We start from the raw sequence: 14,511 nt of genomic DNA, 5'->3' as shown, positions 1-14,511 counted from the left end.
TATACTCTCTCTTATATGTGGAATCTAAAACAACAACAACAACTGGACAAAAAAAACAAGCTCAAAGATACAGATAACTGATTGGTTTTTGCCAGAGACTAAGTGGGGGTGGGGGTGGGAGAAATGGGTGAACCGTTGTTGTTGTTTTTGTTTAGTTTAAATAAATTTAATTTTTTAATGACTGAATGAGAAAAAGGGGAAAAAGAAGGGACATTAGCTAATGTAACTGTCATCCCATCTGGAACAACCTGGGAAATTAATTGCAAGAATATGCACCTGCTTCAACCCTATGACTTCCCAGCAGGACTTTTCTTCTGTAATTCAATATTATTCTAAAAGTATTGCCATCTCTCAGGCAGTACTGGGTTACACCCCCCCAGGCCAACCAAGCTGTGACTTTCAGTAGGTTGTCCTGGGGAAGGGAATCTGTTCAGAGGTGAATATCTAGAAAATATGGCAAACAGAAATAAAAACAAACAAAAAACTCCCATGTAAATTCCTGAAAGTACAAAAACATGCCTACCCTCCCTACTCAGAAACAAAAGAAAGGAAAAGCACCACAATAATACAGTTGAAAAGTGCCTCAGTCACTGCAGGCACAGGAAATGGTATGCAAACATGTAATGGGCTCCATTCTGCACACCTGGAAGCAGATCGGAGCAGCCCCTTGGAGCTAATACCAAACCTACCAAAGAGCAGTCCTGGATATCCACCTGGCCTTGGCTACTAGCTCTAAGAGGGAAACAGGTAACACCAGCACAAACCCCAGACCGATAGTTCTTGAGGCTCTTTTCCTCTTTCCACGCCAGTTGCATGTATAATTCTGTAATCAGGCACAGTGAGACCCCATGCTCCGAGCGATGTGGCACCCTCTCTCCTCTCATTGAGAATGACTGCCCTGATGCACAGGAATGCAACAGAAAACTGAATGCTGAGCAAATAGTTAAGTGAGAGAAAACCCTAACTAGAAAAACCCTAATACAAAACCCCGGCAAATATCCATACATCAGCCTCCTATATCTCACCTCCAATCTCCTAAATCGTCATATTCATTTTATTATTCCTCCATGTGGATCAGGAAGAATCAATTCATTTATTTGTGTTCAAATACACTTCTTGGTTCTCCCATAAGGAACAGCCCCCATTGATGGGTAGTTACCACTAAAAGGTGGAGTCACAATGGGCCAGGCAGGCCTAGAACGGGCACAGCAGGGCAGTTGCCATCTTGTTTATACACCAAGGGAATGACCTCTAAGCAAGCAACAGCCATCAGATTAGTAATAAAAGGAATCTGTCAGGCACTCCGAGATGGCAAGTCACGCCATCTGGTGGAATCAACGGTGCATCTCTAGAAACTCAAAGCCAGCCTGCCGAAAAAGGAGTAGAACTGAAATTTCTGGTGTGATGGGAAAAATACTTTGGTACTCTAGTACAATACTTCGGTACTCTTTAATTCTGGAAAAGAAAGGTCTCAGCTGATTTGCTCACATATTAACTTCATAAATTAACATGCACCTTGTTAACGACACTCAAATTAATTGATGCGGTATCCCTAAGCACAAATTTCAATTACAATTGAAATTTGTAATTACATTCTACAAATTTAGAGCTTACTGCAACTTCTCCCTAAGGACCCTTCAGTCCTGTGATTCCGTATCATCTACGGCTGAGGCACATTGGATTCTAATCAGACATGGCTGTGCTGATGAACTCTCAGTAAAGGCTATATGGGAACTCACTTTAGGAAAAGTTATTAACTCATTCAACGAATATCTGTTGACTATCTATAATGTGCCAGCAACAGTCCTAGGCTGTGAGTATAATTTTAAAAGGTAAAGATAGCGGGAAAAAGGGGTTGGAGGGTAGGGTGGTCAGAGGTCTCTTGTAGATGATATTTGAGATCCAAACAGTCTTCTCATGATGAAATTTGTTTTTAAAAACAACCATTCCAGAACATATATCTAGATGAGCCTTTTTCAAAATTCTTTTGGGACTTCTCTCTGGTTTTTGCCTTCAAAGTCAGTGTGTGAAGCCCATTAGGAAAAACAGGCTTACCTCAAAGCAGCATAATCCAGCTTTAGTACCACCTCTTTCTTTGACCCTAAATATCTTTGGGATATTTCTTAAAGTTAATCCAGTCTCAGTGTATATAACCTAGCATTTTGGTGGGGAAATGTGCAATAAGTGTCTTCTTGATGGATAGTATCGCTAATGAACACACCTCTGGCAACTGTGCTGTTCTTTTGCTGTGAAAGTCCTCATCCCTCTCCTTCTAGGTAAGGATCTATGAAACAGTAGCGAAAATAGCAAACAAAGGCGGGAGGAAAGTGGAAGAAAAGGATAGTACTGAGGCAAAGGGAGGGGTAATGGATTAAAGAACAAAACCTGAAAAATCGCTCCAAAGCGTCTTCATAGTTCAGCTTTCTAGACCTATGTTCCCATTAGATCTCCAGGGTATCCTCTCCGTGGGTCAAGCAACCCACTTTCCATAAATCTAGTTTCCCCTATCTTTCCCTGGTGAAATTAAGGAGTCGGCCAATGGTAAAACGATGATGTGACTCAAATTGTTACACGGTACTACCACCTCCACTGTGTTCTCCATTCCACATGTAAAAATTATTTCTAACTTCCCTGATGTCAAAACTGTCACTAATATGTATTAATTGAAAGCATTATAGGTCTTGTATGAATCCTCAAAGTGAGCAGGGTTAGATCTATTTATCCTATTTATTACACCTATTTTTGCAGAGCTTGATACCATGCTTCCTTTGTATTTTAAAGTCATAATTAACCAATAAAAACTTAGTCTCAATGGAGCAAATCCAGGCAGAAAAAGACTTTTTTTGTATTGACCAAAGCATTCAACTAAGTCCGTAAGAATCCTGAGAAACAATGTAGGTATATTCCAAATAGCCAACATTCGGGCCATAATCAGTTGAATGAAGAAATATCAAAACCTCTTCATGCACATAAAAAGAAATTAAGTCTCTTAGCTCAAAGAGGTATGCTGAGCAACATACTTACTCTTTAGAATGTACCAGATGTCTTTGTATCTCTGTATTACTTTTATAAATGAGATAAAAATGAAGATATTTTTATTTTTAAAAGGTACATAAAGGAGGGTCCAAAGGAAGTCTCCAAATGAGACCAACAAACTCCCGAATCTGTGTGTAACTATCAAAATTTCTGAGGTCAGCAATTAAATATTTGCTTTAAACTTTCTATTAAAGTAGAACAAAAAAGAAACACAGCACAACTTCTATAGGGATATCGGGATAGTCATTAACAATAAATCTGGCTTGGTGTAAACATGACTATTATTATATTTTCTCCCCTTCCTGGGGAGACATAGCCAAAAATGCTTAAATTAACCCCAAGATGGTAATAGAAGTATAACCTGGGCCATCAATTCAATCTGTACTAAACATTGATTTATCTGCAACTAAATGTTAATTTCTTTCTAGTTCAGAAATACACCTTTAATAATTTTTCAATAGCTTGGAAGATCCAAATGCCTAAATTAAGAATGCTATTATGCCTTAGTCCATGAACAGGCTTGCTATAGCCCAAATGTCCTTTTTTTCAGGATAAGAAGTTTGTTTTTTCTGATGTTACCATCGCATTTATTCAATATCATGAGGTAACATCATGACTTACAAATACCATGGTTATCATTAATAATAATGCACAAAATAAAGAAACCGAATTCCCTGATACTCAGTAGAAACACTATGCTATTCCCAGAATATGAATTTACTGCTTCTGTGAATACTGTTTATTTTACTGTTGTTTTTTTTTTAAATAAATTTATGTTTTTATTTTTGGCTGTATTGGGTCTTCATTGTGGTGCACGGGCTTCTCATTGTGGTGGCTTCTCTCATTGTGGAGCACGGGCTCTAGGTGGGAGGGCCTCAGTAGTTGTGGCGAACAGGCTCAGTTGCTCCGTGGCACGTGGGATCTTCCCGGCCCAGGGCTTGAACTCGTGTCCCCTGCATCGGCAGGCGGATTCTTAACCACTGCACCACTAGGGAAGCCCACAATTTTACTGTTTTCTTCGCAGAAGAAATACATAGCTGGGGCCAATTTTAGAATCAAACCCCCATTCTCTAAGAAGGGCATTTCATACGCTAAGAACTAAATTCTTTTTTCTAATACCAAAATGTGGTTTACAATTATTTTTATCCCCTTACCATTCCTTCCGCTTCAGTTAGTTGTGGTGTAATTTCCATGTCACATAACCTTTTTCTTTTTTTTTTTTGCGGTACGCGGGCCTCTCACCGCTGTGGCCTCTCCTGTTGCGGAGCGCAGGCTCAGCGGCCATGGCTCATGGGCCCAGCCGCTCCACGGCACCTGGGATCCTCCCGGACGGGGGCACGAACCCGCGCCCCCTGCATCGGCAGGCGGACTCTCAACCACTGCGCCACCAGGGAAGCCCCACGTAACCTTTTTAAACCACATAAATTTGTGCAGCACCTTTAAAGTTTACAGCGCTTCTACAAAAACACCTGATTTAATTCTGGAAATCCTGCTCAGTAATACTGAAAATAATGTAAAATACAATATAAAATTAAACCAAAATATCTTGTAACATTTAAAAATTGCAAATATATTTATTACAATTTACAGATTAGCTAAGTTATATACACAAATATAATTTTAGCTATAAAGTCCCAACAAACTGGTTACATTTAAATCATTGGATCTGTAGAAGCCAATTTAGATGTCTTCTAGTCCCCTAACTTCACCTTCCTTAAATTCTAAAAAAAATAAAATCTGATAGTTTTGATTTCAAGTTAAAGATGACGAGATGGTGTTATCACATTTGAACACTCAGAAAAGGAAATTTTACTTGTCTGTACAAAGCCTTTCATATGCTACATTGATACTTAAAGCACCATCGCAAGACTTTTAGGTGTGTAAAATGTTCAGTTAAAACTTCCAAGGATTTTAAGACTGAAGGTTTAACTTTGTTCTAACAACTAGAATCGGAATGAAACTGGAAAGAATTCTGTTTCTTCCCTTGTCCAACTTTAAAATGGTCCCTTTTGTCCTTATCACCGCCTGATCACTTCTTTTAAAGAAGGGTAGTAAATGGGAGAACTCTTCACCAAGCTTTTACGTATTTGGTAGTGAGGCTGGAATCTCAAGGGAATAATTCTCCAAAATCCAGTAAATGTAAAGATATCCCATTATTTTCATACATGCAGAGGTGCAAGATATCAGAAACACAAAACACAACCTGAGTCTCTGAAAACAGTATACTTCAGTCTGGTTTTAAAAGAATGCCTACACATTTTCAAGGTTTTCTTTTCAAGGCAAGTGACACCTTCTTTCCAACTGACACAGCTGGTGTTTGAAACTTAGCTTATTTCCATGTTGTTACACCAGACTCTATAAATGCATTCCCTGTGATTACCTAAAATGCAGGGGCACAAACCACATTGAAGAAGGGCTCTGCAAAAATCTGACTTTTACTTTTACTCTCAGTGTGTTTAAGTATGAATATATATATACACACATATATACATATTAACACTAGAGGCAGTTCTTAGAGCAACCCAAACAAATAAAATAATGACCAGGTAGATTATAAACTGAGGTAGTAACCCTGAAAGCACTTCTGATGAAAAATTTGTCCCCACTCTGAAACAAGTTCAAAATTAAGAGGTCATCTATTCTATTCATGTTTTCCATTACCCGTGACAGGAGGCACATGAAACAAAAATAGACCATTAAGGAGCTGGTTAACATTCCCTCAACCTAACAAATGCACACCATGTAGAACTAGCTAAATAAACCAAACACAATCAGTCACTGCAAAAACAGTTTGCTCTGGAAAATGAACATTGTCACTTTTGTTTATTAAAGATATCAGCTTTTTTCAAGTGGAAAAAAAAACAAAAGTCAACTTTGGGCTGAAGATATTAAGACTTTCTATTTGTTAAATCTATAGTTCTTTCCTGAAACTATAGGCCTTGCCATTACTTCTCTCACTATTAAAAAAGGAGAACACAATAAACTTGGATATTGACTGAAGTCTACATTTTACATTTCAAACTGGAAAATTAAGAACTGCCCATTTCCAAGTTCACAGTGCCATCCTGACAGGTTTTAAAAGTGACGGTGCTGAGAAATATTAATAACACTGGTTTTCTTTTGAGAGCACATACAACAAGACCAAATTGCTCTGAGATGTCTCCTATCTTCTTCCTAGGAAAATTCTAAGCTTTTAAATTTAAAAGCAACTATGATGCAATTATTACTTCTGGAGTCTTTTACAACAATTTCTACCTATTGAAGACACAAAGAACCACCCAAGTGGGAACTATAATAACATATACAGAACCTTCTTCAAAAAAGAGTTTGCACAGAAATTAAGTATATCAGATGTTAAAATTTGGCAGAAATATGCAGCTTTCCCAAAGTAACAGAAAGTACTGCACATATAGGTTTTGTGGCAGTCCTTGGAAATATCCTAGGTAGAGCTTAATCTAGAAATAAAAACCCACCACATATTTTCAACCATTTTTAGAAAGAAAGAAAAAAAACCACAATGACACAAGATAATGTACTTTAAGTTGGTAGTATATACAAGATTATTTTCTTAGCCTTGAAGTAGAAGGGCCAAATTACTGAAATAAAAAAATATAGAGAAAACATAACAGCCCATTAATTTCAGAATGTTCAGAGGGAAAAAAGAGCCCAAAGTTTTTAGACAGATACACGTAATTTAAATTAGAATGAAAAATGGGCTTCAAACCCTATAAATATTGTTTCCCAAGAAAATAAGTTTTCAAAGTGCAAAATTACACCTTAAGAGGTCCCCTTTTCACTTCAGCAAGCAAACAACATTCAAAAACAAATCCAACTAAACAACAAAGGAGGATTAGAAATCACACCATCTCATCCTTCATTTTCAGGGCTTGGCTTCAAACCTGTACATTTCTGAGTGGGATATGTTGCAAAAAAATATATATTAAACTAGGTCACTGGATCCAAGTTGCATATCCTCTAAGAAAAAAGTCAAAGGACAGCTGCCAATTTTTGTTTTTAAAAGAAACCTCTCAAGTAAGAGGTAGTGTTTGCTAAGGCCAGAGGCTGTCACATCATCTTAACATTGCTCGAAAACATTAAGTCCTTTGAAGCGCATTTCCTGGAGTCTATTAAACATTTTTTCTCTGTGCTCAAATGTCAAGCAGTATCCAATAGCGTCTTCTGTTTCTTGAATTCGTTTCTGGAACCTGCATCCATCCCGTGCAAATTCTTCCCATGGTCCTTTTCGATCCTCATCACCACTTATATAATACTCAGTAACTTCTTCAAGGAAGGTTACCTATGAAGATATAGACTAATTTTAATCTCAAATATAACAGAAGCAAAAGGAAGGAATGAAGGGAGGGAGGGAGGGAGGAAAGAAGGAAGGGTTCTAACTGACTAGATGGCACCTGAATAGAACAGTGGGCAAATGTCCCTTTAATTCCTTTCTCTTTCTCCTTCTCTCTCTCTCTCTCTCTCTCACACGCACACACAACACACACACACACACACACACACACACACACACACACAGTCCCATCCCGCATCCATTATCCGGTCAACCCCAGACTACCCCCTCCTGGTTTTGGTGTTAAAAATGAATCCAGATGGGTAAGTGAAATTCTCCTGATGTTATTAATCTTTACTTTTTTTTTAATCTTTAGGGAAATCAATTCTGTGATACTTTTCCAAATGACAAATGTTTCCAAACAAAGTATTTCAGAACTATATTCCTGGGGCTTCCCTGGTGGCGCAGTGGTTGAGAGTCTGCCTGCCAATGCAGGGGACACGGGTTCGTGCCCCGGTCTGGGAAGATCCCACATGCCACGGAGCGGCTGGGTCCGTGAGCCATGGCCGCTGAGCCTGCGCGTCCGGAGCCTGTGCTCCGCAACAGGAGAGGCCACAACAGTGAGAGCCCCGCCTACCGCAAAAAAAAAAAAAAAAAAGAAATATATTCCTGGAGTCAACGCTTTTATTACAACACAAAAGCTTTAACAATATCGTCACTTATTTCTATTCTTCCTTTTTCCAAAAAAATTTCACTTTTCAGTGCTTTCCAATTCTTGAATCATAAATATGTAGTATTATTCTTATATTATTACTTTTGTAATAAGAATACGGAAGAGAGTTACTTAATAAACAAACTGCAGCAAAATTAACGTATCTTTAAAGTTATGTTACTCTAAGAGAGACTGTAAAGATAAAAACCCTCTTTGTATTCCTCCTCAATATGCTATCACTACATATACATGAAATTGAGAACATTACAATATACATGATCACATGGAGTGACAGTCCCTTTTAATGCCTACTTAATTTCTAATATAGAAGTTTTTCTTTTTTATCAAACACCAAAAGTAAAAACTTGTTTTAAAATACGTTCAATAGTTACATCACCTAATCCCACTGTGACCTACTACTTTCATTCCCTTTACATCAGGCCAAGGAATGCTCCCGAGGACAACTAGTAGGTATGTAATACCTTAAAAGTTATTGCATTCTAGTGTTACTCATTGTGTCACCAAGATAAATAACAACAACAAACATTTATATAGTGGTTATCATATGCCAGGCTCTTTTCGAAGTACTTAGCAATTTTTATCTCACTTCATCATCATATCATCTCCATTGTACAGATAAGGAAATCAAGGTAGGTAGGTTAACTGACCTGTTCAGATCACACAGCTTCTATGGGTGCAATAAGGATTCAAACCCTGAGTCTGGCTCCACAATCTGCACAACGTTATGCCACGACACAAAGCATTTTAAACTCCCAGATCTGAAAGCCTCATTCTAAGAGGCAGGCACTATCCGTTATTCCCATATACCTAAAGAATGGCATGTAGTCAAAGGCTATAAATAATTTTACCATATCGCAGACATAATCCTTTGTAAATGTTGCTTCTAGTTCATAGTAACAGCTGAGACACATCTACTTGACTCATCTCAGTCTTATTCAATGAGCAAGCTAAAATGAGGCATGAGATTGGCCTGAGGTCCCTGAACAAGAAAGAGCTACCATTTTAATGTCAAGGCAACTAACTGTGAGTTTTAGCTACTCACCTCATTTAAACCGTGCAATAATTCATACAATAGTTATTATTATTACTTCCATTAAGATAAATAAGTGAATCAAAGCCATGAGGTCAAGTTACTTCCTAGCTCTGGCTGTCTTCCCAAATCTCTTGGCCCTAACTACTCAGGAGTGGGGAGCAAAGGTCTCCAGGTGCCAAGTGCTCGTTCCATTGCCCCATTTCGCTTCTTATCTATTCACTAAATAGGTCATTTTGTCAGGGACCCTTTAAAAATATAGAGGAAAACTCTTTGATGACAGCATTTACAAAAGTGTAAACTGAAATTTAATTTTTAATATGCCTTATTCTGCTTCTACGGCTAAGACATAAGATTACCACCATTTACGGACATTTTCTACCCCTGGAAGAGTTTCAAAGTATTAAGCTGGTCACTTGGAGCCAGTGGATGGTTCTTTCCACTTGAAACTTTGATGCTGCTGAATCTGAGGTCAATAATAATTTACCTACACCTTTCTCTTTCCAAGTATAAGTAAAGAAGAAACTTTCCCTTCACAATAAAAGATACCCTGTGTGTCTGGGGGGATCATTCTCCAATTAATAACTTCAGTTGAATAAACAATAGAGAAAAAAAAAAGCAATTCAAAAGACTCCCAAAATAAGGTTAACTTGACAACGTGTTGAGAGTAAAATAAAATGTTCCATGAAGTTTTAAGACTAGCCTGGGAATAGGAAGCAACTACTCAAGAAAACCAAATAAATGACCATCACTGTTACAAATGATTATTAACCTGTAGCTGGCCAATGATAACTAGTAATGCTTTCTCAAGAAAAGGCAACACTATTTTCTGTATTGTTTTCGACTGTCAATCAAAATCCCAAATGTCCAAAAGTTTTTAATCCTGAAATTAGTATTTTCTTTCATGGCAAACAACCAGACAAATATGACTTGCTACTTGGTACCATCATCCCTTTGTGTTCTAACGGACAGGAATGAAGACACTGTTATGTAACTACAACACTGTCTGCAAATACCACATTTATTACCATTTAAAACTCTATGGCTATAATAGGACCGTCTCAATCTCTAGAATTAAATCGTGTACACACAAGGTTTAATTTTTCTGTTTCTTAAAAAAAAAGTGAAAAGTTTAAGCTTGGAGGAAAACGGCCCAGAGCTGCCGATCCAAAAGAAAACAGCACCTTCGAGCTAACATCTATACAATGGCACCTTCAATTCAGACAGGAACACCACTCTAATGAGGGAAGTCTGTGGGGGGGGGGGGGGGGGGGCGGAGGAGGCTCATTTCTGAATCCAAGTATATGAGCTTGCAGTCCTTCCTCAAAAATATGCACTATTATGCCTCCAGGAAAGACATGCTGATATCCTTAACCACATCAGAACAGGCAATACAAATTATCAGGCATGTTAAAAGAAAGAAACAAACCTTTTTTCTCTGGATATGTGTGTGTCTTGCTCTAGAAAGAAGCCCACCCTGTACCAAGTCTGGACATTCACTTTTTCGGCTCCCTGACAGTTGCACCTTACAGGAAAGTAAGGTGTGACACTCAGAAATGGCCACAATAGACTCAGACGGCCTCTCTGAGTCTCGACAGCCTTTCCAATTTTTCCCTGATGTTTGAAAAGGAGCCTTAAAATTTAGAAGGTTGTAGGGGTCATCGGAATTACAGAAAGAGTTCCACAGTTTGAGACTCTCTGCTTCATCTGCACTAGATTCCCAGTCATCTTCTTCTCCAGAATTACGGTCAGGAGACCCAGGAAGGCTCGCGGTCCAGGGAGGATTTTCTAGATTAGACCTGTCAGACAAATCCGTCTCTGAGTCAGAAAGGTCTCTGGGAAGAATTTTGGCAGCAGTCTGAATTGTGGCTGTGAAGTTTTGGGGATTATAAGGATCGACACTATAGAAAGAGTTCCAAAGGTGGAGCCCTTCTGAGTCTTGCTCAAGGTCTGATTCTGAGAGTGAGCTATCGCTATCAAAACCATCATCCTCAGCGTCGTCATCCCAATCCTCACCTTCTGAATCAGAACTTGTTTCCAGGTCACTGGCTGCACCTCCCAAAATGTAATCTATCAATTTGTTGCTACAGGCTGGTCTGGCAGAAATGGGAAGGTCATCGTCTATGTCTGAGGAGTCAATTACACTTATTTGGTCCTCTCCAGGCTCCTGCTCCGTAGGAACCTCACAAGACAGACAGCCTTCCGAGGTGCCCTGTCTCTCCAAAGCAAGGGGAACCTCTTTAGTCAACAATTCTACCTTCTCCTCAGTGGGTTCCTGAGCGGTGCCGGGAACGGCTCCAGCAGCGGGAACACACTGTGTTGCGCTATCTCTGCGGTTCTTCAGATCCATCCGGAGCAGGCTGTGCTCTTCCTCCAGGCTGTGGTAGCCATGATCTTGGTCAGGGGTGGGTAACGCCTGGCCCTTGCTGGCCTGCTGAAGGAATTCCAGCCGCTTCATGCGAAGATGGTGGATTTCGGGCAGCCCTTCTCTAGAGAGAGGCGCACATCCCTGCAACGAGACGCAAGCCATCTCCGCGTTGAGCGGCTGGGGATGAGACGGGACCTCATCCAGGCAGCCGCTTTCTGGGCTCAGCGCCTGGAAATCGACCAGCTCGCCACTTCCAACGCTGCTCTGATAGCTCAGCTCTACCCGGGGCGGGCAGTCCAGATAGGAGGGGTTCAGCAAATAGGAGACGACGTTGGCATTGCTTAAGCGCTGAACGCTGAGAGGCCCGGAGGGCGAAGGGCCAAGTTCCCGGCCGGAGAACAGATTGGCTTGGAGCTCCACTCCCCACAGCTGCTGCTCTAGGAGAAAAGCGTGGGCTGCGGAGTCCAAAGTTCCTCCCTTGGCTTTAAGTTCCAATTTTAGATCTGGGGACGAGCACTGCCAGTGGATGCCCTCCTCTAGCCAATGGAGGGAAACAGCGGCCGCGTCAGCCGAGGGGTCTAGCCGCAGCGAACTCAGAGATTTCGGCGCTGTGGGGGCGTCGGGTTCCTCCCGGGCCCTCAGGGCTCTCAGCACGCTGTAGCCTCCAGCAAAATCTAGCCATCTGGTCGGAACCATCCCACCGAAAAGCTGGCTCCAGATCAGCAGCTTCTGAAGCAAGCCGGGGAGCGGCGCAAAGAGTTGGGAAAGCAGCTGCATCCACGAGCTGCGCCGAGCCTCAGGCGGGGGACAAGAAGCCAGTTTGAGATCCCCGGAGTGTTCCGGGGCAGGAGGTGCGGGGAACTTGGAAGTGCCTGGTCGCGAGCGCCGAGGGAAGAAGAAGGGCAGCCGGAACAGGGAGTCCGCCCGCGGGGCGGCCCGTTCCTGCGATGCGTCTGCTGCCGGCTCCATCTCCGCGTTCTCGGCAAGTCTCTGAGGGAGGAACGTAAAGCTCAGCGGCGGGCGGCCGGGAGGGACTCCAAAAGGCCTACAGAGTCTCAGCCTTGCCCAGCGGCGGAGTGGATGCCCCAGGCCGATCCCCGGGCCAACAGAAGAGCCACAGAGGAGAGCGGCTTCGGCCGCGGGCGGCAGACCACAGTCTGGAACGTCGGGCACAGGACGCGGCGGCCGAGGCGACATCCATCCTGGCGGAAACGAGGTGTCCTAGTCCTCTCCAGCCCTCTCCACCATAGATAGAAGCCCTTCCGCGGCGGCGGCGGCGGCGGCGACTTGCCAGGGTAGACTGTGGAAAAGCCCCTCAGCTAAGCGACCCCGGAAGGGCTGGGCCGGCTGGCTGGTGGAAGCGAAGCTCAAAATGGCCGCAGGGCCAGCGCCGAAGCACGACGCCTCCAAGCAGCGGACGAGACGAAGGAGGGCGGACGGCTACGCCACCAGCTCAGGGCCGCCGAACGTCACTCGCAGGATCAGGCGGGCGGGCCTTTCCGCACTCTTCCTTGTGGCCGCTGATTGGCCTCGCTCAGGTCCCTGTCGGCTTCCTTACTCTCGGTAGACGCAGCTCACGCGAGGGAGATTGCATCAGCCAGGCCCAGCACTACGCGTGCGCACTTGCTGCTCGGCGGTCGCCTAGGAAACCGCCCCCTCCAGCCCCTCCTCCCCGCCCTTTGGGCCAAAGGGAGCGGCTTAAAGAGGTGGAGCATTCCCTGGAAGCCTTTTAACGGCCTAATACACACCCAAGTGTATACAGATACCTTAGACTTGCATATATCTATGCAACACTGGGGTTCCAGTGTTGTTGAGTGCTAAGTAGATCATCAACCTAAGATCTTAGTATAATAAAAGTTGGGAAATGCTGTGTAGATACACATCTGGTGTTAACACTAGTAATGTGGAGTGATTAATAAGTCCTAAGTGAAAAATGAATCATTATGCATTCCTGCCCCCTCGGTTTTAGGGTTTTTAACCAACGGTTTAGCTCTACCTAGGATCTAGCTTTGAGGTCTTTCAGCATCCAACCCACATATGTCTCATAAAAAAGTGAACTCATGTTTCTCAGGTGGTGTCCCTGTTAGTTCCCTCGGTGGGGCAAACTGAAGTCACAGAGAAGGAAAGAAACGGAGCCCCCAGAACTGTTTACTCTCTTTTATACTTCCCATTCAAATCATATTCAAGTCATATTTGTATCCGTGAGCCCACAGAACCACAGGATACAACACCCAAAGAAGGAAGCACAGACCATTATCATTTGAAAAAATTATGTCTCATAATCTTAGTTGCTACATTTGATTCTCTCTTGTGAGTTTGGTCTTAGTCCATTTCTTTATTTCTGCTAAAACTTTTTCATCGACACCTCTGAAGTCAAGTATCTGTTACCGAGGGAGTGTAGCAGTTTTGAGCACTGGGGACAGCAGTAGAATCTTTTAGGAGCCAAGAGGAGGCCAGCTGCTCCTCTTTCTTGGGACTGTTCAGAGAACAGCCACTTCTTTCTAGGAAACTAAGAGGTCCTCGATTTCTGTGGTTTACCCCTTTTTATCTTATTATCCATATCTCTGGAAATATCTCATTTACAATCCTAAGAACTTCAGAACTTCAGAAAACATGTATTAATAATAGGAGTCAGTTTAATAACAGACCAAGAGATCCAAGTATGCAAATTAAATACTCAAAGCTTCAGTGGGTTGGTGAGTGAACTAAATTCCTAATATTGTGCCTACCCTAGATAGAGTAGGGGCACAAACATCAGCTAATATTTGTTATGTAGCAGCTAACAATTGTTTCACATCACCTGCAGAATAAAGGCTCTGTACAGTCTGTCCTTCCACTATACTTTTCCAGCCTTCTCTTCAGTAACTTCCCTTCATGCAGGTTATACTCTAGGAACACTGGGCTTGTTTCATGCCACTATTCACGCTGTTCCTCAGCCAAGAAAGCCATCACCTCCTCTGTTATATACCTACTCATGCTTCAAGGTCCAACTCAAATGGCAACACCTTCTTGAAGTCTTTGCTGACCTTCCCAGTCAGAATTATATTGTTATACTC

At 42.0% G+C, this 14,511-nt stretch overlaps 1 protein-coding gene across 3 annotated transcripts; it reads right to left on the bottom strand.

Moving 5' to 3' along the window:
* Positions 1–4,585: 4,585 nt before the first annotated feature.
* Positions 4,586–13,030, bottom strand: PPP1R15B (protein phosphatase 1 regulatory subunit 15B). 3 transcript variants are annotated; one of them, XM_032642253.1, is made up of 2 exons: positions 10,517–13,030; positions 4,586–7,333 (listed from the first exon to the last, which is right to left on the bottom strand). In XM_032642253.1, the coding sequence occupies exons 1-2, from the start codon at positions 12,650–12,652 to the stop codon at positions 7,112–7,114; spliced, it is 2,358 nt and encodes a 785-aa protein (XP_032498144.1). In that variant the 5' UTR covers positions 12,653–13,030; the 3' UTR covers positions 4,586–7,111. The 3 variants fall into 3 exon arrangements, with proteins under 3 accessions (XP_032498144.1, XP_032498154.1, XP_032498165.1); XM_032642263.1 differs by having other exon boundaries at positions 11,104–13,030; XM_032642274.1 differs by having other exon boundaries at positions 11,345–13,028.
* Between the last annotated feature and the right edge of the window lie 1,481 nt (positions 13,031–14,511).

This window comes from Phocoena sinus, chromosome 1 (genome assembly GCF_008692025.1).
Source record: "Phocoena sinus isolate mPhoSin1 chromosome 1, mPhoSin1.pri, whole genome shotgun sequence".
Lineage (NCBI taxonomy): Eukaryota > Metazoa > Chordata > Mammalia > Artiodactyla > Phocoenidae > Phocoena > Phocoena sinus.
This window is presented reverse-complemented; position numbering and strand designations above follow the sequence as displayed.

Coding starts and splice junctions, on each gene's coding strand:
- PPP1R15B (XM_032642253.1), bottom strand. CDS start 12,652: ATGTCGCCTCGGCCGCCGCGTCCTGTGCCCGACGTTCCAGACTGTGGT. Junction 7,334..10,516: donor CACATATCCAGAGAAAAAAG/GTTTGTTTCTTT, acceptor ATATCTTCATAG/GTAACCTTCCTTGAAGAAGT.